Source organism: Dromaius novaehollandiae, chromosome 17 (assembly GCF_036370855.1).
Source record: "Dromaius novaehollandiae isolate bDroNov1 chromosome 17, bDroNov1.hap1, whole genome shotgun sequence".
Lineage (NCBI taxonomy): Eukaryota > Metazoa > Chordata > Aves > Casuariiformes > Dromaiidae > Dromaius > Dromaius novaehollandiae.
The window spans coordinates 9,443,938-9,468,992 of NC_088114.1; the positions used below are offsets into that span (position 1 = coordinate 9,443,938).

The 25,055-nt window shown below is 44.9% G+C and overlaps 1 protein-coding gene across 5 annotated transcripts in view; it reads right to left on the reverse strand.

Moving 5' to 3' along the window:
* Nucleotides 1-25,055, reverse strand: part of ZDHHC8 (zinc finger DHHC-type palmitoyltransferase 8) — a 114,543-nt gene that overhangs the window by 16,601 nt on the left and 72,887 nt on the right. For all 5 annotated transcript variants that reach the window (XM_064522109.1, XM_064522106.1, XM_064522105.1 and 2 more), the window contains 4 exons: nt 10,494-10,615; nt 5,876-6,033; nt 2,507-2,679; nt 973-1,075 (listed from right to left, as the gene is read on the reverse strand). In XM_064522109.1, coding sequence (XP_064378179.1) covers nt 973-1,075; nt 2,507-2,679; nt 5,876-6,033; nt 10,494-10,530 — 471 coding nt within the window. In that variant the 5' untranslated portion in view covers nt 10,531-10,615. The remainder of the gene's footprint in view (nt 1-972; nt 1,076-2,506; nt 2,680-5,875; nt 6,034-10,493; nt 10,616-25,055) is intronic.

Below are 25,055 nucleotides of genomic sequence, written 5' to 3' on the forward strand. Positions count from 1 at the left end.
AGCACGAAGCCATCAGCATGCCGCACAACGCGAATGGGACCTTAACAGCAGGGGCCACGGAGCGCCCACGGATGCAAGGGCAGTGGAAACGCGTGGAGCGACAAAACGCAGGCGTGTGAGCAGAGCTCTGGAGCTGGAGCTGTGAAAGGGCAAAGCACCAGGATGCACACGATTAATTCGCCTCGGGGAAAAAAGCCGAGAACATCGTGTGCAGCTGGCTGGCGTGCCACGTACCCAGGTGCGAAGCTTTCTACTGAGCCAGCTGCCCTGCGTGAACGGCAGGAGCGGACCGGCCATCCGTGGCTGGATCTCCAGCACCTGCACCAGGCTACTGATGTGCACGTGCACACAGGTCTGCCTCTCCCCGGGGGCTGTGGATTACACACATTCGAGTAACTGCAAGGCAATTACAAGTTTCACTGGCTTTTTGGTGCAGGATGTTGTGTTGGCCTTTTGTTTAGCCCGTAGCCTCTGCGTGTGTGCGCACACACATGCATGAGAATGAGAACGAGAGACAAAGAGCTCGCTCAGATCGCACTGTGTGCAGCGTGGGCTGGCGGGGGGGGTTCAAAATATCAGAAGACAGGACAAAAGCATGATTTAATCTTTTCCTTTCTTTTGTGCAGTCTTATGATTCGTTCACTCTGACTCATAAAGTTTGAACTTCTGGGGTTGACAGTACTCACTACATAAAACCTATTACAAGGCCATGAGTCGATTTTAAGCGGTAAATAAGCTTGTGCTGATCTTTTGTGATTAGGAGAAATCTTTGCGTGCAGTGCATCCAAGAAAAGAATTGAAAATAGAAAATTGGCAACTTTCCTAAATCTTTACAGAAGCCTTGGTAAGGGTGTTACTGCTAAGGTTTGGGTCAGTTTTGCTTTACCCAAGCTGACTTGCTTGAACTTTCTCTTTATTTCCTTCCCGATTTCACACCTTAGCCACAAGCACCGAGAAAGGATTGTGTCTTACCTGTTCATTGGTTGTGCGCCCTCGGGCCACTAGGACAATATGGAAACCAGTGAGACCAATGACTGGGATGAAGAATAACCCAGCCACACACATGACAGCCATTCTGTATCCAGGTGTTAAAGAAACTGGAATCAGTGAAGGGAAAAAGAGGGTGTGAAGAAAAGGGAGGGGAAAAGAAGAAAAAATTCTTGAAAATAGGGAGGATATTGCTCACCTTTAATTAGGCTATTTAAATTTCACCTCAAAGTTAAGCCTACCTTGGAATTAAACCTCAGATATGTTATGAGAATCCTTTCAGACCAGTAACAAATCCTACTGTTATCTCCTCTTCAGCATACAATTTTGTAATGAGTATTTGAAAGCTGGAAGTTTCCCATCCTTCTTTCTTCAATACAGTCATCTTATTTTAGGCCTTTTCTGGTCTCTAGTATCTAGTCATATCATCTGTTCTCTGCAGTTTAAAAATATGCAGTTGGATGGTGATAGATGCGTCCCAAAACCACCAGGCTGGCAGAGCAACAACCTCTCTGCATCATCATTTTATAATTCCCATCGACCAGTGCCCCAAGCAAATACATGGCTTTATTTCTGCTCCTAGCCTGGCTCCTTCTCCTTGAGATGGTTCAAAAGTAAAACACGAACTCATTAATTCTGGCTGTAACCATCTTCTAAATACTCTTGTGCTCTAACTTGCCAGTGGGAGTAGCATCCCTCAGAACCAGAGAGCTAACGTCAGTGTAAAACTGCAACAACATGCTTTATGGTAGGTTTTTCCCCTTCTCCTAGGAACATGTAAGTGGCCACTAAGGATTGGCAGCCTGCGTTTCAGTGGGGTGAATCTGTCAGGTTTACTTACCTATTAACCCTGTTTCCCATCTGCCCTCAAAACCACCTATCTGGGTCAACCAAAACTTTGTATTTTCCCCTTATCCTCCACCCACCCTCAATCACTTTTTGGCATTAAATTTCTTTATGCAGATTTTGACATGTTTTCTGCACATATATACTCTGATGAACATTTGCAAGAAAATAATATTAAAAGAGATGTAATTTTTTTCTATAATCCAGAAAACTATTTTATAGATTTTTTTATCCTGAAAAATCTAAAAACATTCAACAAAAATATATGTTAATTAGCATATATGTTAGTACATGTATTATGCTAGTATGCAGAGGGACTGCCTCTAGGGCAAAATCTACTGTATCATGTTTTAAATATAGCAAATAGTACCAGTGTAGAGTCACATCCACTTGGAAGTATAAGTCAGGAATGCAGTATATCTCTTTCTGCTGGGTCACCATGGCAATGACTGAGAGAGACAGAAGGTCAGTCACAGTTTTGGGGGTAAGCGGTGTCTACATAGGTCGGACAGGTACAGAAGACGACCTGCACTAAGCATTTACAGGGGAAAAGGAAAGGCAATCAGGAGAGGAGTAGATCTCTACCAGTTCCAGGAAGACAAATCTCCACATTCACTCTTTAAAATTTTCCTCAAGGCCACCTTGACTCTTGAAAGACCAAAAAGAAGGATACGTGATGGCGGTATGAGCTGCCCCCAGCTTTTCCATATGGTTTAATACAAAGATCAGCCCAAAGGTGAATACTCCAACCATGTGCGTACTTAAGGACAGCAAGAAAAGAAAAAAGTAGCGGTAGTTCCTCCGTCCTATGCAATTGTTGACCCATGGGCAGTGATGGTCAAAATCCTTGTAAAGAAAGGGAGAGACAGGGAATGATATCCAACTGGTGAAAGGAAATACATTGTCTTAGAGATCAGTCTGAACCATCATCATATAAAATCACATCAGGATAGATCTGCGGCTTTACAACATGCTACACCCTCTTTATAAGGCCCTTCTTGGGACCAGTGGTGTCTATGCCTATGGATGGAGAGGTACTGGGTGTTTATAGGGTTCAAGATGAAGATACATAAAAAAAAGACAGACTATTTCTCTCTTGACAGTGGAAGCACTATTTTTTATCATCCTCAGTGTGGGGAGTCAGTTACACTGAAGTTATAACAACCTGTAATGTTTTGAGGATGCAATACTGCTGCTAGCCAAAGAATTCTCCTCCCATGTATTTATATTAATATGTGTAACTGAATGAATCTAGTGCTTGTTCACTGTAAATTATGGGCCTCATGAAAAGTATTTTTTTTTACCAAGCAGGTCCCCAATGAAAAGTAGTATCTGGCTAAGACACAGGCAAATTTCTGGAAAAACACATTAGTTATGAACCCAACACTAACAAGCTGTCTCAGTCAAGAGTTCAAAGTACCTCATAAAGCTGGATCCCTTTTAACAAAAGACTTATAATGAGGGCAATCTGTAGACACTTTTAAAGTGCCTTTACACAGATTTATAAGCATGTAAATCCACTGGCTTCAATGGGATTATTCTTGATATGCATAAGTCAAAACAAGATGAGGTGCTCAGAAATAAACCCTTCCTATATCTGCCTTATTCAGAGCAGATATTACACTCCTACTACATCAATAAATTAGCGGTTTATTCTTTGTTTTATGGTAATATTATCTTTAATCATCCCCCAACAACAACAAAGGGGTCGTTTTGTACAACATTTTGACTGAAAATTTACAAAATAGAAGAAATGGATTAGAGCTTTCTCAAAGCACGTTAGAAAATGACAGAGGCAATTTAATAAAGATCGTTTCAGGCTATGTCTGAAATGCTGACATAGCACATGTCTGTGATGCAAATCCGGGCGTATGCAGCCAAAAAATAATCCATAGATTATGGAACTGTACAAATATCCACTGTGAACACTTCAGTAAGGAAAATAAAGATCTGACTACTTTTGTCACGGATTCATGTTTTGGTCCAGCTAGTCACAGCATGCTTTAGGTTTTAACTGTTTTTATTTCTGCAAGTGTCATTATTTTTTTCTTGTTTGTTTGCTTATTTTTATCAAATTGGCTCAGAAGCTTTGTTTGGGCTAAGAACTTTTATCACACATTTTAGCCCAAGACTGAAAAGATGTAAATTACAACCCTAAATGGGCCCTGTATAGAAACGCCAGTCGAGTTTCTCCTATCGCTCTCTCCAAGCCCTGCTGAACAGGCAGGTGCAGTGGGAAATAAGCATCCCGGGAATCAATAGAGCACACCGTTTAAGACCCTGATTTATTGATTCAGAAGTCATTAATGTTTTTCGCCTATACTCCTCCTCAGCATTCATAATTTAATTATACCATGAGAGCTTCTTTCTTGCCCACCGGATAGTAAGGAACATTCAACCGATCTGGCCATTGGTGAAGCTTCCCGAGAGCCGGGCAGAGTCACCTTGTGTGCTGCTAATTTAGTTAGGTTACTCTTGGATTCTCTCCCATTTTCCTTTCTGTTGCACAAAACTGACTCCCGTGGAGTCCTGACGGCTGCATGAAATTGCAAGTGTTTACACTAGTGAGTTTTGGGCAATCTTCTTCTGGCAAAACTTCAGCTGTTGAAAACAGATTTTCATGCTGAGCCTCTGGGGAGGGCAGAAGGAAGGAATTTCATGGGACAACTGAGAATTCATCATCATCTAAACAATCCTTGAAATCTAGAATTAGTGAAAACATTTGTTCCAAAACTAGGAATATATGATTCAGATTTTCTATGGAAAAAACTGTTCTGTTCAACAATTAACAGCAGTTGAGTAAAACGGCTGTTGTGGCAATTCCCCTCCACTCGGTGTCTTCAGCAGCTCCTTACCATCCAGGGTCCCTCAGACCCAGTGTCAATCTAAGGCCTTCCATAATGCGGCAAGCTTGTCCTATCTACCGATGGTAGGATAACTGCTTCCAGCTAGTTATAACTCATAGGTATGTTGCTCCAAAGGAGAAAATGACTGACACAAGATAAGCCCAGACAGCCTTTCTTGCACAAGTAGCTGTGCTGCTTTCTTTGGGACTATTCTCTTGCTTATGGCCAAGAGGGTTAGGACAAAGATGAGGTATGTGGCATCCCAGCTGACGCTGGTGTTTTTTGCCTTTCTGATCAGCAGTTCCTTTCATTTAAAAGGCACAGCTGGATACATTTTAGATATATTAAAGATTTCATCTTTCCATTGGAAAAAAAAACAGACCTTGCAGCAGAAATGATCTTTAAGAAGTGGAATTTGTAGCTCAGAAATAAAGATCCCCCGGGCAATACAGCACTGCGGATACAGTGCTCTGTATTTAGGAGTTTGGAAGATGTTTATAGCCCCAAATCACACCTAGGGGGTTAGTTTTTTGAAATCCTATGTGCTTCACCGAGACGTCTGGGCTATCAAGAAACATGAAAGCCCCATAATTCAGCGGAAGCAAAATTAGAAGCATGAATGAGTTCATGCTCTAAGCTGGGGCGTTGGGTCCTTCCACCGATTTGAGAATCACTCACTGAACTCTGAGTTTGGTCTTCCTAAAGCTCACACACCACTGCCTGTATTACAGCTTACAAAGGAGACACACCTTTGTATCAACTGGGGCTCATCGTTTAATTTGGAACAAACTGGTTCCTGCGTCAGCTGATAAAGCGCACAAGCTAGTATGGTCCACCCCGGATTTCTTGCTCTCCTGAACTCAGCCTCTGCATCATAGCTCTCCCTTTCACCTCTTCACCATATTCACAACCCTGAAGCTACGTTAAGGAAGATATAACCAGCATGGTAAAATTTTAACCTAATTATCACTGGCAACAAAGCTAACACCAGACTTTATTGCACATGTAACATGCATCATATGAAGGACTAATATTTCAAGTGGTGTATAACAATAGGGAACCATCAGTGAGGCTCAATCTGGGGATTTTCAAGATTTAAAATACTGGGGGAATCATCTAACTGCATGTATCCAGTAGCACGTGCAACCCCGTCACTCAGAAAAAGCCATCAGTTCATTAATCAGCAGGAGTGGTACCTCAACACAGTTGTCACAGACACTGCAATGAGAGCAGCGTGGAGGACGATAGAAGTGGCAGGTGGCACACCATTTCATCCGTACTTGGATTCCCTTAATCTCCACGTTCTTGTAGAGTGGAGCTCGGAAGTCATCGTCTTTATCTTCATCTTCATCTGCTGCTCAACATGAAAATAAAAGTTAGTGGAAATAACAGAGGGTAAAGATAAAAGATCTAATCCAGTCAGTGCCTTGGATACTGGGGCACTGCACATGCTCTCAGGCTTGTCAGAGAAATAGAGAGTGGTGGAAGCGATGGACTGTCAGAACAGGTTGTCCTGGCTGCAGGGTACTTGAATGATCTGGGTTTATTTTAGCGCCTAAGACAATACTCCCAAGGGAGCACCGGGCAGCCTTACACACCAGCCCCACTGGCTTGACTGAGAGGTGTTTGAGTTTTATCTTAGCCAGCATTTACAACTGAAAGGAATGGGATGAGATGGATACTAGAGTCAAAGTGGAGGTGGAAACCCAAAAATCACCCAAGCACCTTGTTGTGAGGAGTTCTGCTGCATGCATTCGGGATTAATTCAACACTGGCCTCCCAGCACATAAGGCGAAAGAAATCACATCAACAGATGTTAGAAGAAGATCGTGTTAGCTCAAAACCAAACATCAACCCCGATAACCCTGAGTGGCAATTTACCCAGAGCTCTGGTGCCAGCCTGCCACCAGCCCCAGACTTGCTGCCTGGGGAGCCTGATGCCACAGTGAAACATTCACTTCAGAAGCAATTCGGGTGCCCGTGACGAGCCCTCGCAACAGTGCTTATGTCTCTACAGCATACCCAGTGCTCATTTCTTCACAGCACACCCAGAATGCTCTAGCTTTAGTCACAGGACGTAACTGGGAAGATCTCACCTCTCTCAACGGCAGCATGGTCTAGTGATCTGAGCACAGCACTGGGAGTCGGGAATCCTACAGTCTAATTTCCTCACTCTGTGGCCTTGGGCTAGTCATTTAGCCTCTGTATGCCACTAGTAAGATGGGGATGATATTACTGCAGAGCCATCTTATTAGGGACACCCGGCGGATGGTTTATCATCTCAACTAAGCGCTGCCCTGTTTAAGAGAAGAGGCCATTTAAAAATAAATGCATAGAATAAAAGCCAGTCTATAATGGACAAATATAATTCTCTATTGGAAAGAAAAGGAAAAAAAAAGAATGATGTTCATTAAAGTTCTTTTATTCCAGATTGTTTTAATCTTTATTTGTTTCCTTCTGACAGAGAAAATCTAAGAAGTTCACATCTATTTAACACCTGGTTAAGCATTATAGTGCAGCTGGCTTTGGTTGACTGGCTCCAAATTAGGTGGAATTTGATAATTTTGTCCCAGTGGGGCATCAATCACTGTCACTTAGTTCTATATTAAATCTTCTCTAGAAGATGTACCAGTGGAGTGACAAAAATGATCCAATTTCCGTTGACTTCAGAGGGAGTTCCTCCCTTCACTTACATGAGCTTGTGATCTGGCTCAGCTACAGTACTTACCTTGCAAGAGTATTCTGTGGATTAATGCTTGTGTGTGGAAACTGAGTACTGTACTGGCAGCGTTCTCTACAATTTTCCTTCATAACTAGTCAGTGAGACCCTTAGTGGGAGTTAAACTCTAAATCCCCTAAGCACTTCTATAAATACAATCTGCAGGTTCTTCAATACCATTATTAACTAGTTGACACTGTATAATACATTTGTATGGACATATAAAGGCAAAACACTAGAATGGTCAAACCATTAAGTTCTCGTAAAAATACTGACTATGCAAACAAAAATCTGTACCTTGCATATACATACACACGCATAGACATTCTGCAACATTCGTGTTGCGGAAACTATCTGCTATCAAAGCTAGCACTTGATACACACTTAGAAGTGTCAAGGATACGTGTCATTTGTCTACAAAGAAATCTGCATCTCCCAGTTGCTCTGCTGAGGAACTGAAGAGTTCTTATAAAACAGGTTCACATCAAAAATACTGGAACACAGCTCATAGTTGGTATCTATAATTAGCCAGCAACGAATATTGCAAACCTTGACCCAGACTGCAAATCAGCTTTGTCAGGCTAGCTCCAGTTTCACAGACTTAATATCTTCTTCTCTTCTGATTCATTTTGGTGTATCACTGGCAACTCACTCACACAGAGCCAATCCTGATTCATAGCAGGGTAATTCAGAAAGCCAGCAAAGTCAGGATTCAAAAATGAGTAATGGACTGGGGAGTTTGATTCAGATCCTCTTCAGCAATAAAAGAAAAGCTTGTTTTACTTCCCCCCGCACTTCAAGTTCTCCCTGCCAGAGAGCATATAAGCTTATATGACTATGTCCTACTCCTTAGTCGTTTATTACCCAGCCTTCAGTGATCTGAGCATAAGAATACATTGGCAGGGGACGATATCTTACTGCGCTGATTCTCACACTCTTATTTGCTGGTGCAGGAAAGCCAAGTCTCATGTTTTTATCACAAGTCGTATGACATTTGGTGGCTTCCTTTAAGCTCCCAATCCTGGAACCATGTGACTTCATGGGAGTCTCAGCTTTTATGATCGCTTGTTGTTGTATTGTTTCTGAAGTAAATTTGAACCATCAGAAATGTGCTAAAAAGCTTGAAAAAACAAAAGACTAAATGCAATTTCAAAAACAGAAAGCAAATAGATCCATTGTATATTCATTTTAAATCACTCCTACAGTTTTTGAACCCCTTGGGCTGGCAGCTCTGCAGGCAGCGTTGAGTGGTGGTGGCTTTTTTAGCATACACATTTGCGATCTGAAATAACATCTGCTCCCCTTTTCTCCCAGCACTGGTATTTATAGTCTTTTCCAATTTTTCTTTCCCTTATCGCCTCTTTCACACATCTAAACTCCTCCTCCATCTCTTTCTTCCAGGATGGCTCCCATCCCTCTTCTCATCCTTTCCCCGCTCAGCGCGGAGGGCAGCTCCCTGGCTCTAGCCCTCTCCCAGGCCAGGTCCATGCACAGGGCTCAGAGACGAGACCAAGGCCAGAGAAGAAGGGAATGGGGTAGCAGACGGGCGAGCTGGGGGGAGTCCTCCTCTGCCTGCGCTGCTCCGGGCTCCTTTGCACTAAGGGAGGCAGGAAGGGAGGGAAGGTGGTGAGAGAGTTTCAAGTTCCTATTTGATCTCCCTGTGCTTTTCTCCTTTAAATGCACAGGCTAAAATAAAGAGCTTCTTTGCCAGAAGAGAACCATAAAGGAAGGTGTGAATTTATGATACACTCAGTCCTGAGTCACTGGTAGGGCAGCGTAAGTGGAAGGCAGCAGGCGCCGTTCTGAGTAAACTACGCTGCGCAAAGATATAAGATCCGCAGCTGAGATTTTCAAAACCGAGCAGCGTCGTTCCAACGCTCCTTCTACGGAAGGCAAAGAGCACCGATGCCTTTGCTAATCTCACAGCCTGAGCTTGGTCAGCCACTGAGACGAAGAAATTAAGAAATAAAGGAATCTGGCCGAAAGCCCTAGGTGCGTAAGCTCTTTTGAAAATCTCACTAGCACATATTTGGACTTTTAAGCACCTAAACACTGGCTCACATAATCTTGCATAAATGATTGAATCTTGCCATTGTCTCAGTTTGCCTTTACACAAAATTATTTCCTTAACTGGAGTGCTGCAACACTGAATCAGGGGCTCAAACGCTTCAGCTGAAAGGGCTGGCAGAAAGATGTTCATCATTAGACCCTGCTGCCTGCAGAAACTTGGCGCTTGCTATTCAGGGAAGCCAGCAGGGCAGGTACCTTGTTCTCGTCAGCTACCACGGCAGTTCAAAGCGGGTATTGAACTCACTGGATAGAGGTGAGAAAGGACAGCTTGCAAAGAGTGCAGATCCTTTGGGCTAGCCAGACTGCCTAGAGCAGTCTCTGCTGGAAACTGCATGTGAAGGATTATTGGAAGATGGATAAAATGAGGTGATAATTCTCTCATTAGGATGTGTTAAAAGAAATAACTGCTCTCTGTTTCCTATTGCAAGAGCTGAGCAATCTTTATCCTATTTAATGAGTTGTGCATCAACACCAATTTAAACAAGCATTTTTTTAAAACATATATATTTTTTAGACACTCCACTCTACAGCAGGCCTTAATCATTATCTTTTTTAGAATTCACTGCTTATGCATTTGTTCTACACCTTTTTTGGAAGGAAGATTTGCTTGAACGAAGCAGCTTTAGAAAGTTCGGCCTCCCCCTGCACCATGCTCAGCTACCTATCGTGAGGACAGTGACTTTAATCCAACGTGCCAGCCTGACACAGGGGATGACAATCACAGTCGCATCAGTCAGGAGACCTGCTCAAGGAGAGCCACGCCGCCCAGCACCGTGCCTGCACTGCCAGTCTACGTGCAAGGAGAGCAAGCACCACCTCAGACAAGGGATGGGGCGTTTGGCACTTTGCTACTGCCCTCTACAGCCTCTGCAGCCAGCTGAGTGTAAGGTGGAAAAAAAAGGTCCATGGGAAAGAATACAAGAAAAAAGGGGCTGGGTACAAAAGAGTGTATTTGGATACCTGACACCTCCTCTGGCTTAGGTTTTCATCCCCCCATTGCACTCCCCAGTCCCATCCACTGTTACCTCGTGGGAAAACTCCAGGGTCCATGAAAGTCGCCATGCTGAAGTTTGCAAGCACGAACAGGAACACGAGCCCATTGTACACTGGGATGGCTGGGGAGATGGCTTTCGTTAACCAGGGGCACCTGCGGAGAAGAAAAGCTACAGGTAAGGGCTTGACTGTATCAAGTAGCATCTTCCCACCCATCATCCTCACACAGAGAAGTAGTCTCCTCCTCCCCACCAGCCACGAAGCAAGGCGGAATTTGGGATTTAACAGAAGAAATTTCAACAGAGCCCATTTCAGTGGTCCGAAGTATGTCATATCCATCCCTTGCAAAGCTGCTTTGTTCCAGAGGGCAGAAAGGGCCAGCGCCCACGTGGCTCGCAGGGCTCTGCCATCCTCTTGTTTTGTTTCCAAACTGACATTTTGCTGCTCTGTGCACAAGCTGCATCCTGTCGCTGCACGTCTGTTGCCCTTGCAGATAGCCTGCGTATCATTACATCTCAGTCGGTCTTACATTTAATTTTCACTGGCATAAGGCAGAATAGGATTCTTAAGCCACTGGTCTTCACAGCATGTACAAGCAGGAGCACACCCACCTTTCATCACAGCTGCCCTGAGCAGCTTGTTTTTAGCTCTGAATAACACCTGGAAGCAACACTACAAACCTCTCCCCGGGGGGAAAGCCTGAGTCAGCAGGAGGGTTGGCTCTGCAGGTGTCAGCAGCATGCAGCAACGCAACGCTGGCAAGAGAGCGGATGGCATCTGCCATGCGAATACTTCTCAGAAACCCTTGAAATGCTTGCTGCACGCATGGCTTGCATGACTGAGAGAAGCAGAAGGTAAAGGGTAAAGGAGGAAGAACAGGAGATTTTGGAAAGAGGCTGGAGAAACGCTTGTTATAGGAAGGCTGTCCTAGCTGCAGAGAAGAACGCTCTCCACCGGCAGCGGAGGGCAGGACTGAGGCAGGGCACAGCCAGTTTCCATATTAAACTTACAGGTCTCTTTACCCAGTAAAGATCAGTGTTTATTCATTCTACCATTTATAGCCTCTGTAAAGCTTATCTCCGAACCTTAGATCAAATTAGCTTCTCTGTTCTGCATAAAAGGTTTGTTGTTACAGAGTTGCTGGAGGGAAAAGTCCTATCAATCTCATGAATCTTGCAAATATGAATAAGGAAAGATATGGGACAAAGCAACTCTTTGAAAAAAGTAAAGCCTGCTCTGCCTGAGTGGCCCCTCAGATTTCACCTGTCTCGACAGCCAGGGGCTCCTTCGAGCTGCTGTGCAGGCAGCTGCCTAACTGTAATGCCTTGCCACCATTAGCATAAATCATACATCAGCCCACATACTTCAGATCATATTTTGCCTGTATTATATCTACAGTTGATCCTGCTCGTTTGCCAGGCTGAAGCCTGTGGAGAGAAAGAAAGAAAGAAAAAAAAACACTTTCCCATATCTAACTCGCACAGTTTTTGCTACGGATGTGCAGTTTTGCGCAGCTGGGAACGGTGCTGCTGACCTTGAAGCTGCGCTGTTAAGCACGCTCCTGCGGCCAGCGCGAGAAGGGCCCCGCGTTTTCCTGCTGCGCTTCTTCGCGGGCCGGCGGTGCCACGCGGCTCCCTTCTCCGCACGGCTCGGCTGAGAACGCTCCGCCACGCGCTGGGGCGGCACTACCCCAGCCTGCTTCCCAAAGGTCCTTTTCTTGCGTGTGCTTCATTCGGGCTGGGCTGGAATGAGCAAAGGGATGGACAAATCCTGCCCAGAGTGAAGGAACTGGGACACCGGGAGCACGCGACGTTTGTGGTCGGGGCGAGACCTTCAGTCTGACCAGGGGAGAAGAAATACAAAGTCTTCTCAGTTGAGCAAAATTGCTTTGCTGCTGCCCACGGCGAGGCGAGAGGAAGGGTGGGCTTCTCCCAGGACCAGTCCTAAGCAGTTACAGAATAAACTCTACCTGGGAAAGGTTCCTCCCTCTAAATTATAGTAAAATAAGACTCATCATGGGCATGACTGACTGCATTTCTTCCCATGAAGAAACTACCTTCGCAGAGAACGATTATGAAGTTACCCATTGCTTGTCAAGCATAGAGGAGAGATTTCCTTGGCAGTGAAGTCAAGTAAGTCAGCAAATCAAGGGACAGAAAACCCTTTCTTGCAGATAACTAGCTACTCAGAACAAGATTAGAATAAGCGAGGCTGTCTCAGATGATTAATGTAAGCATTTGCTAACATTCTCATTTGTGATTTACTTTGTCATATTCCCAAAAATATAGCAAAATACTAGGAAAAAATATAGCCATATGCTAAATTAAACAGCTTATTTATTGGGAAAATAGTGCATCTGAAAATACTTCATGGAAGTTGAAATAAAGGGTAGAGTGAGTCATTGTACATGTTGGCCAGAAGGACTGTTCACCACCCTGCTATTTTTCTTCCCAGAATTTTTATGTAGCATCAAATGTTGCATAAAACCAGATAGGTCAAAAGGAGTTTCATACTAGAACGTCCAGTCAAAACAGACGTGGAGATCAAGTCCTGCCTCCTAACTGTAAAGAGAGTCTGAAAAGGAAAATAAAAATACTACTAGGATTCCCTAAGCATGATGCTTTTTCTCCCTTCCTGTCCTCTAATGCACACACAATTTTAGGCAAAGTAACCGAAACTCTAATCCAGATCTGGCAGATATTTTTATCACTAACCCGTCATGCAAAAGTCCGGCTTCCGATTCTCTGCATCCTTTATGCCTTGAGGAGAAAGTTGCAGAAGCGGTCGAGCAGGACCCATAGCGAGGTTCCTTTTACTTTCTGTATATCCTCTCTCCAGCAGAGCTACTTCCAGCAGCAGTAATGCTCATGTATGGTGCAAATCTAGATGAACAGTTCAGCTGCTTTTCCCAACAAAAGCTTTTATGAATCCAGATGAATAACACATAGATTCAAACCTCTCTTTGGTTGGGGAAACCAAAATTTCACAAGAATGTATAAGAACAAGACTATACCACTACTGTGGTAGCACTGAGTACTTTTAGGACATTTTACCCACATAAGCTATTATTCCTTGGGTCGTTATGTTAGTAAATTAATCTCTCTTGCAAATATGAAAAATTATACAACTTTTCCCTCCCAGACACTATGATCCCAAGTGGGTAATATACTCTCATTCATCTGCATCACCCACTATGCCATGTATATGTTTTCCTAAGTTTTGCATTAACATTTGTATTTGCCTTTACATCCCTTTAACCTTAAGCTACTGTTTCAGTGCCTTCGTGGTATACTGATCCCCTGGGAACTGCAACTGGCTACACGCGAGACCCGCTATCAGCCGTGCGCTGCGCAGAGGCGTTGCAGGGCAGCCACCCCGCCGTCCTGTTCCAGCGCAGAACGAGGACGACGGTGCCCCGGGATCTGCTTGGCCATGCACCCTGCGACAGGCTCTGGTCTTCGTGTCTTCAGCCCACACAGTGGATTTATATGGCATGAAGGGCGCCACAAATTTTATAGGACCAAATAAATTCAGTAGAGCCAAGGGCCGTGTACCATCCCCTAGTGGAGCATCAGCACCAGGTTTGTCTGAGCTAATAACTGAACCCCAACATTTCTGATGTCCACTGACATCCAGGAGTGAAAATGCCCAGTCCTGACCCCTGCTCTTTCTATTATAGCTCAACCGTTGCCAGAAAAAGCTGCAGCCTTTGTGCATGCAGAGCACCTGCAGAGCCGTGGCCACCGCAGAGGCCAAAGGCAGTGTCCTTGGACCAGGCAAAAGTCAAGTGACGGGGGACAGTGCCAGATGTGTTACGACTTCCTTTTTGCATAGGCAGCTAGCTATGCCTCACCTGGCATATTTACAGCTCTAAAGACTCTCTGTTCCCCACGGCCGTTATTCCTCATTGCACACTCAACACTTAAGTTCAAGTTAGCTGTGCTGGCATCTTTCTTGTGAAAATAAATGTGTGATGGGTGTTCTACTCCAAGTTAATTTAGATCCCTCGGTTGAACCAGGAGACCTGAAGGATGATCCTGCTGCTGCTGCGGGTTCTGGCCATGCCACAGGGAGTAACTATCCCGGGTGAGAACCCTGCAACAGTTTTGTTTACTGTAAAAATTAAGAGCCAGCACACACCACCATGGCATAGTAGAGATAATTATGGACCTCAAATTCTTCTGAATAAGCACACAATTACACAGGCAGCATTTTCCTCATAATTATACTTCTTCGACATAGACTGATTCTGCTCATAACTCACAGCAGAGTAATTCAGGGTGACAGATTTAATCTCATTTATCTTATTTGCTCTTGAAACCCTATCCTAATAAAATGGAAAGTTAAAAAGATTAACAAATAGGATCACATAACTTGCTAGGTGTCAGCTAGACCTATACATCATCAGCCACCTACCTCTGCTAAATTAAACAACAAATAATCCTTTCTGTTTTTGAGCTTGGTGCTTTGAAGCCAGACGTGTTTGTGCCTTATAATTATAGTTCACCTATAATTAAGTAATTGAATGGGACATTTTTCTCAACTCTTGCTCCAAATTAAGGGGTTGTTTTCTATTAAAACATCACACATGCTTAGAGAGACAGTAGGTCACAGAGGATGGAGCCTGGGATTTCAAGAACCGGTTTTAGCCTGGGCTCTGACGCTGGCTTGCAGAGTGACTGGAAGCCATCTGCCTCCCCACCGCTTCAGCTCTTCTATCCGCAAATGAGCTACCAGCTACGGAGGGACCATCTTCCTCAGTGCACGACAGAGAAGGGCTCACCTTTAATTCTGCAGCTCCCAAAGTGCCTCCGTTCAGGTGAGCGTGGTGGCCCCGGCGTTTGCTGCCCCAGAGCCCGACGCGGGGCACCCAGCACCCTCTCCTTCGAACCGGGGCAGCGGCTCCTACTCACAGGCTGTCGTGCGAGGATGTGCATGAGATTTACCCGGTACACTAGGAAAGTCATTCGTTTTATACTTTGCTCAGAGCACAATAAGCCGGCGCAGGTATATGCACAGACTGTCTCTGGACGCCGGGTGCCGGGAGGCCGGAGATGAGTGCAGAACATGTTAGAGCAGCAGGCTGCAACCCTTCTGTTTCTGACAGAAACCAGGACTGGTGAAACCTGCTTCTGCAGAGCACAGAGAAGATGTGGGAGTCTCAGAAGTACAGAGACACACCCAGACTTGGGATACCTATCCACACCTACCCAGAGCACACGGTGGATTGCCTATTTGACTGCTCAGCTGCGCCTAATATTTGATCTGAGATTACCACGCATCCTTCCCCTCAGACTCAAACAGATGGCTGATATGCAGTGAAACAATTTATTTCTGCACAGATCACAGGGCATGGATTTATAACACAGCAAAGGCAGCATCCTTTCGTTCTAATCAACTTCTCCCACTATTAGGGTGATAAATCAGTAATATGAAATAGCTGGTTCAGTGTGTGCAAGTAGAAGCAGCTCAGCAAGAGTGATTAGATAAGAGGGGCCAACAAGCAAACATATTTTGACTAAGCATGGTACTAATTTCACTGCAAGCTTTGAAACTGTGTCCTTAAGTCTCTACCAGCCTGTCCTTCTTTGAAACCTCTCCAAGAGTTTCTAGCCAAAGCCTCACTGTTAAGAACATCTCCCAGCCCACACCACAGAAGGGAGGACAGCAGAGCTCTCTTAGCTTTTAGCAATGGATATCTAAAACATTTCTCCTACATCTCAGTCTGGGACAGATTTTTTTCCATTTATACGCTCTCTCCTACCCAGAAATGACAGAAAAGCACCTTTGTGGAATAGTAACAGGGAAAAAAATGATCATTTCCATTTTTGGTCACTACTGAAGATAGCTTCGAGATTATTGTACATCTAAAAATATTTTCCAAGGTGCTAAGTCATCCGTAGCTTTAAAAAGGCATCGCTGGGAAATGTGAACAGAAAATGTATCTGTGTGTCATAACCGGCGCGAAAGGCAGGTCTTGTGAAAATAGCAGACGGTTCAGGATAACTGCGTTCTTTGCTCAGCTCTGCCAGATCAGACTTTGATATATCAACTAATTTCTGCACCGTATCTTACTCATTGGCAAGCCTGTGGATAATATATTGTTGCCATAGCACTACACCCGCACTGTGAGTACAGCAGCGGTACTGATGGAAGGTGACATCAAAGTAAACTAACAACTCAGTGTTACATAAAAATGGGGGTAGTGGAAGAGGAGAAGTAGATACAAGAGAATTTACCACAGAAAAACAGAACCTGATGGAGCTGAGTGCCACATGGAGCAGCTCATGCTAGCAGTGAGTGGGAGCTACAGAAACATCCACCCTGGGTTGCTAGCTGTGGTTATCCATCACAAGAGGCTAAAAGTAGCATGAATTTCACGAGCCCCTTCCTAATGAAATGTAGCTGAACGCTGGAGCCAGAGGTTCAAATCCATCTCCTGCTTAACTGTGTTTAATTATTCAGAAGAAATGTGCTGGGTCAAAATTCACTCAGGTTTAACAAGAGCTGATGGGGTTTCAGTGAACTTTCCATTACACCCTGGACTCAGTCCAAAGGCTAGTGATTCACATCTGGCAAAGTACAGATCAGAGGAGCTCAATCAATTAAAAAGTCAACTTGAGAAATAGTGGTCTTTGGTGGAAAGTTTTATCTGGGCTATACATCAGCACCACCAAGTAAAATACACTCTGCCCTTTTCCCGTAGCTGCTTGAAAGCTCTGGAGCATGTTCCCTCCCTCCCTCTTAAAACAGTCATCTTCCAAATATCTGAGAAAAGACACTATTGCCATCTGAGCTGATGTGGGAGAAACAGGGAGTAACAAGAGTGCCGATAACCAGTCCTGAGCGAGACAACCACAGGGATAATCGCACATGTCATCGTCCACAAGCTGGGAGGCTGTCCAGCCATCCCAGACCTAGTCCACGCGCACAGAACGACCCTGCAGCTGGTGGACAGGACATGCTGTTACAAGCTACACGTGCAACATGATTGTACATCGTGCGCAGCAAGCAGGCAGGCTGAGAACATGCTGGACTCCACACACGTGCCTTGCAGAGATGCTCTCTGCATGCACTGTAGCATCTGGAAGCCCAGAAACCTGGCAGATATAAAAGCAGCAAAGTCATAGGTTACTGCTGGAAACTGCATTCGGTTGCCCACAGCGGTAGGGCTTGGGCAGACATGGGCAGGGCTCATGCATAAATACAGAGGGAAACAGCAAAACCCTTCTGTACCCAAAGCTTTGAAACCTGCACTGCCCTGCAGTGAATTAAGGACCTGCCTGAACCGGGTTTGCAGTTCCTGAAGTATGTGAAAGCCTATGGCAGAGTTTTTGTTTTGACATACTTGTGAAGTACTGTGCTATAGAAGTGTAGCGTTACTTAAAATGTCCAGCTTTTTATTTACACCCAAGATTGAAGGCATCTATTGCACATTGATTCTAGGCTATTTATAGGCTAGGCTTCAGAGTACACAATAACATTTTTATCTTAGGAGAAGAATAATGTTCATATTAAAGTGAGACAGTAGGATTTTGTGGCACTTCAGGCTCCTGAAAGCAGAATCACCCTGAGCAGCAGTAAAGCCTCCGGTGTATCATGGAAAGGAGCCAACTGCTGGCACATGTGCAAATCAGAATGGATTGGGAACACGGGTTAGTCAGTGAGAACACAGATCCAGAGACAAATCCCCTTACGTGAAGCTCCGGGGTTTGCTTCCTCAGCCCTAGACTTGCAAAGCCTGGAATACCAAGCAAGCTGGACGAGGCAAGGACAATTATAACCCAGGACTTCCCAAATACACACCAAGCAGGACCATACTGAGTAGCTAGAACCAAACCCCATTTTTTCCAGTGGTGAATGGAGAGGTGAGGGTAGCCGTTGCCTTTCGGTCGCAACAGAAGAGGACAGAGGAGGGTCACTGCCTACAGAATAAGGGCAGCAGGAGATTGTCCTCTCATGAGTTGTCCTCTCACACTCCATCAGTTTTAAATACACTTGGTTAGAAAAAGAAGGAACTGCTGCCTAGTAACCTTCCTTTGCAGCTCTCTCTGGATATGGCTGGCCACCAGCATCTCTGCACCGCCACAGCCCAACGACTTCCAGCCTGTTCCAAAATTCCCATAGGGGAACTATCAAGCTGCAGAAACCAACCTAAATGGGCAATTGGAGAATTACCTCCAGGAGATGCAGTGAGAACCGGTAACTCATAACACAGCTGAGTGCTCACTGCACGTGGCTGCATTGCCCTCAGTCCGTGCCCCCACATGCACCATTCCCAGCAATAATCACAGTCCTGCTGCCCAGCAAGGTGCCCAGGGAGGCCAAAAGGTACTTCATACTATCTGACAAAGACACGCATGCTACACAAGCTGAATTTTTCTGTGCATTTTTCAAAGACGCCGCATGGAATGCAAACTTGTGCTTCTAATTTGTAAACATCAGAACTGTTAAATTAATGCCACATATTGAAGGAGTGATAAAAGCAAGGGAGATGCAACCCCCCATCTTGAGTTCACCAGAGTCACATTTCCTTGACTAATGAAGAGCACAGACCATTTGGGTTTTATACCATTAGCAACCCTGATGATTTTCCAGACCTCTAAGCAAACCGTAACCCAAGTTTTTGCTGGCCAGACAGAATTGCCCTTGACAGAGCCCATTCCTCTCTGCGGGGAAAATGTTCAGGACAACAGGGATATCTTCTCCCTGCTTTAAGGCCACTCTCCTCCAGTATTTTCTTCACTGCCTTTGTTCTATATGCACAAATCCACCAGGGATGCAGAAAGGTGAGGTGGCCTGGTCACACAGCACAGCAGAGGTAAGGCTTCCTAGATAAACTCAAATTATCAGAAGATTAATTCAGACAAACCTGAGGTGATCCCAGCTACTGGGATCTTGTACAGATTTGGCTTACTGTACTCCCCGGCCACAAGCTAGGAGAATATATCTAACACCCTTTCATTGCTTGAATTCATGAGCTAGGAGTGTGGTAGAAGCAAGGCAGCTCAGTTTGAGTGTGCTGCGATGAGAGAGGTTAACAGGTAAAGAAATATTGAGAGAGAAGGGGAGGGATAGGTGACACCCAGTGAAAAGATACGGTGTATATTGCCCTTGTTGAAAAGCTAATCTGCCATTTTAGCTGGGGACACCGCTCGGCCCAAGCTGGGAGGACGTGAAGGACCGTCCATGGCACATGGGACATAACTTGGGAGTCCTGGGGAGAGCGGGCGCCTCTGTTTCCGACACCCCTGGCGAGCGTCCGCAAGGCCGGGCCGGCAGCTGCTGGAGAGGGGAAGGAAGAGCCTGCGAGGCTTGAGACGGCACTTAGGCTTCTTCCACAACTTGGGAGAGCTCTTTGGGAAATTTATAACTAACTAAGACCAAAGGTTCTTGCAGACTTGTCTGGATCATGTGTTGCCTTTGAAATGTGGAAATGATACCTGCCCGTGGCAGGAATAACGGGCTGCGGAGCTGCTATGCCAATTCTTTTATGTGTGTTTATGCAAGAAAATGAATCCAATCCTGATCTGAACTCTCCTGTTTAAAGACTTCTACACATACAGCAAAATTACTGCAGTTCTTGAAAGGTTTCCCTGTCTGAACTTGTAGATTAGAGACTTCATATTTTACAGAAGAAATGAAAGAAATAAACAGGCTTATCTGTATTGCAAAAAGATACAGAAGATAGGGTTTTCTGTCTAACATTCCCATATATCAAGCGCTGGAGTAAACACATAATAATAAAACAAAAGGCTCTTTTAGGATCCTGCCCTTAATTTCACAGTGAAACATCCTCCCAGAGGGGTATTATGGAAACCGGAGGCTTGACTGAGCTGGGAACATGACATTTCCACACCTTATTCTCACGCTGAAGAGGAATACTTGTGTAGCTGGGGTGAAGGGGCACCAACACATAAAGATTTTAAGTGAAAAATCAATATTACTTTATCTGAGACTTAAAAACACAATAAGCTCTTCACACTTCAGCCTAGGAAGCAGACTGTGCATTTGGGAAGAAGCTTCCCCGGTGGCTCGGCTGTCCAAGGCGGCCTGCCTTGGAGCGGATGCCTCTCCGGCAGCCGGCTCCGGCCACCCGAGACACGGGCTCCAACGGGAAGAGCCGGGACTCGCCTGCTTCGGCGACGCCTTGCCTCCTAGGCTGGACCGGACCTCACGAGCGTGGCCAAGGCGATTCTCCGGCCGTCACAGCCACGCGGCAGTGTCCACGCAGTATGGTTCACGCGGCCCCGCGCCCCGTCCCCGCGCCCTCGAGACCGAAGCAGTTTTACACCCCAGGCCTTTTCCTGGGAGGACGGATGCCAGCGCCTCCGGGGCACCGGTGGATTTAAGACGACCCGTGCAGGAGATCTGGGGCTGTTCCTGATGCACTCTCTGAACAGGAGCCAAAAATGGCCACTAAGGTGCAAGCACGACCACAGTCACCTCCCAAACTGTTTAATAACTCTGCCTCATGGCTTAGATGAAGCGTTTCCATTTTTAATGGCACAGAGACCGAAGTTCCAAGTTTCGCAGCCTGCACATCACCAATTGCAACGTCTCTGCTTGCCACGAAACGCTAGGATTAAGACAGATTTCTGGAGGCAGCTTCTCCTGAAGGTAAAATCTCATTACAGCACTTATCAAAAACAAAAATCCCTTGGGGGAGTAATAAACACCTAAAACAATCCATCGTAGCAGAGATTAGTGGTCATATTTTTTATTTCAGTGATGAAACATAGCATCATCATCTGAGGCCTAAATGCTTCTGTCAGCTGGTGCAAAATACAAAGGGAGTCTTCCAACATTTGTCTTGCTGCACGTGGGAGAGGTATTCAATGCACATTGACAGAAAACAAAATTACTTTCCTTAGAAAACATGCCAAGAGACACTATCATCTTAATTACAGAGACAGGGAAATGGGATTCAAGTTGATACACAGCTCTGCTCCATTGCAAACGCAGCAAGGTGGGGATCTCAGCAGCCGCCACGGACGGGAGAGCAGCGGCTGTAAGAAGTGCCATTGCTTTATCTGTCCATCATTTGTTCTACCCCAAAACACTTCATTTTTCAAAGACAGGAAGTTATTACAAACGGGACAGACTAGCTTGCTCACGTACTTCAGCAAATGCAGGTAGCTGTTTTGTCATATTCCCTACTAATATTTCAATATTCACTAAAAGCCTGTGGGTTTGGGATTTTGGAGGGGGGGGGGGGTGTTTTCCTTGAAAGAACCAGCAAGTGATCAGAAAAGGTACAATTATGCTCTGGCCCTGATGCACTAAAACCTTCCAACTACACTGCCATAATTCAGGAAGAGAAACCAGGGCTACAGCTACCGGAGCTGTATTAGCAAAGCCTGACACGCTCCCAGGTCAAAATGGGACAATTAGCAGCTCCCGCACCAAAACAGAACCCCATGGAAATGGCAGACGGGTCACCATCTGCTAACGACATGCAATAGGCAAACCAAGTCGGAAAAGAAAAATAAACAGAAAATCAGAAAAAACCCAAACCAGTTTCTTGATAAAACTTGCTCCCATTTCCAAGACTCGAAGCAAATGCTCAGCTAAGCATTAGACTTTCCAGATTGCCATCTGGGACCAGAATGGGAAGTGTCAAGCATCTTGTGATTAACTGCTGAGAAACTTCCAGGCCAAACTGGCAAGCAAAAGGTTTGGATACAAATCTGAACTGTGGGATGTTTTGTCTGTGGAGCTCTACCATTGCTTCCAATAGCAATAGTTAGTGTTGGTACGTGTACTTTTTAAAAACCCACTTCTTCCTGACCTTTCCCGAAGTTCATCCATTTGGGTTTTTGCCCTTGATTTGAAAAGTAGGATCCATCATTGTGCTTTTCAGGAAAATATGAACATTTGCTTCTTTCCAAACAGCTGGAATGGAAATAATGTACTGTTTCAGATTTTCTGAGTGAGCCCCTTATCCCTTCGCTTCTTCCTCCCTCCAGTATGCCACAAGCAAACCACATCTGGCTTATACTAGAAAATACTCACCACTCCAGAATACCTTCTTTTCCTTTACATTCCTCTTCAACAGACTTCAGAGTCCACTACAAAGTCAGGTGTAAGCTTGCAGCTGCAGGTCCCAGGAGAACAGCCACCGAGACATAAGCAAAGCTTGCAAGGGCTGTGCTTCGTCTCCTCTGATTTGGTTGGGGATCAGCATAGCCCAGTTAAAGCACTTTTCCAAAGCTGTTTTATAAATTTATTATGTAGCACAAACAGCTCCAGTCTTCCTGCTCTCATATGTCACTGTCAAATTTGGGGGGGCTTTTTTTTTTTCTTTTTTTCACATGACTACTGGAAAATCCAAGCACAGAGCTACAACTCATATTCTAAAGAAAACGTCAAAGGAAACTCATAACTTCTCCTCAAAACGCAGTGCACCATACATGACTCCAAAGGGCAATAACACGGTGAAAATGAACCACGTTCCGGCAAGTTAAATCCCCAAAGTACCCTTTGGCGAATAAGAAAAGCAATTCATTTTTCTGAGCCAAAAAACGCCCCTTTTTCACGTGTTAATTCCAGGATGCACATCTGAATCCTACAAAAAAAATTTTTTCGCTCACCCACTGGACTGAAAAAAGCTTCCTTTTTATTTAGCTGAGGAAGGGTAGCCTGGTAGTTAGAGTAAGTGACCTGCTCAAGGGTTATTTTTTTCACCAGTTTGCCTATGTATTCTGCCACTCAGCAAAGTTGTGACCGTGCACACCTCATCTTTAAAACTAACTACCTTCCAGTTAGGAGTCCCCGACCGGCACTGTACCTCTGTGACATGGAACTGAAACATGAAGGAGGTGGGTCAAAGCCTCCCTTCTCCTACCCACTACTGCTCGAGGCGGTCCACAGCCACCGGGATGTCTGGAGGCCTGAGCAGGTCCCACCAGCCAGGAACAAAAGCAATCCTTTTGCTGAATTAATAGAGATTTGAACTCACATAACCATGATTTTAGTTTCTCAAGGATTTTTTCAAATGTTTTAGGAAAAGAAATCTTGAAATAACGATATAGTTATGCTAAAGATACAGTGAACGCCACCAGCAAGAAGATCCAAGTATCCTCATTCTGAGTAGTAACAGCAGCAGAACATAGCCTGGAACTGGAAATTGTTTTAATTCTCCACAATTTGTGCCTGCAAGACAAGGTGCATCCAGAGGATTGTCACAGATGCAGAAAAAGCAAGTGGTCTGTGCGGGGCGTCTGCTCACGCTGGCGCTGCTCTGACACCCGCTGCCGCAGCCGGGCTCCTTCCCGTGGCCCGGGCAGCAGAGGGGAGAGCAGGCACCGAGGGCAGACCCGCTCTCCGCCGGGGCGTTCTTTCCTCCGCGTTCGGCTCGGCTCCGAGCGCTCGCCTCCGCAAGCACGTGGGCGATGACTTGTTCAAATTGCAAGTCTAGGAATCGACAGCTGTGTCAAGCTGACTTGCAGACTGATAAAGATGTGAAACATTTGCTTTGTAACCTCTATTAAAAAGGACGTGCTTTGTTCAGGCATTTTTTAAAATGAGTGAAATTGTTGGCTGAACAAACCGACAAAGCTTTTTTTTTTTCTATGAGGGAAATCTATAGTATCTGTTTGCTTTTTTATTGAAAATTATTTCTAACGCCTTGCTTTGTATGCAAACAATGCTATGAATAGTAGCATCTGAGTTGAAACCCAGACTTACTGCAGAGTAATTCCACAAAAGTCAGCAAAAGTGAATGGGTGAGATAAGAAACTGGATCCTCTGGACCAAAAAAGATTTTCAGGAAAAATAGATGCATTGATTTGCTCTTCATTTCTCTGGAAACTTTGGAATTTTGGAACCTTCTGGATTTCTCAGTAGGCACAAAGTCCTTTTTTTTTTAGTAACTAAAAAGGCGTGTTTTATGCCCGTCTTTTATGATGGCATTTTCTATATATTCAGTGAAAGGCAACCATACAGCACAGTGATAATGTGTTACCCTACCTTCCCCTCAATTTTCAGCTTCTGAACCGTCACGTTTTAGCCAGTCAATTATCACAGTTGAATTGTTTCCGCTGCTCTAAGAGCTCCCCTGTACAGCACGCTCGCCAGCAGAGCCTAGACTGCGGGACTCACCTTGAAATGTTTTTCTCCTCAAGCATCCCCTTTCTCCAGAGAGCGAATAAAACCTTACAGGTGGATGCTGCCAGCCGGTATTGGGTAAATAACTGCAGTCTGGTGGAAAAATTGTATTAACATAGCCAAATCCAACGTCGATCTAATAGATCAGTGCAAATCTGCAATGCAGATGCAGAAATGTATTAAGTCAGTTCACTTAAGTATTTTAAGTTTAATAAGTGAAGTACTCTAGGAAGTTGCTCGGCACCTTCTGCTCTGGGGAAGACTGTCTCGCCTACCATAATTGTACGTCACTGTGTCATCTGGATGGTTTCTCCTTCAAACAATAAAAGTAGTGAAGCCTGGAGTGTTTGCAGCCTGCTGAGATGCTCACAGGAGGTAAATAAGCATAAAAAACTATACTATTTTCACTATTATAATCATTTAGTGTTACCTCATCCCCTACCATCACAGCTCAGGGAGGAAAGTGGTGCAACTGAAGATACTCC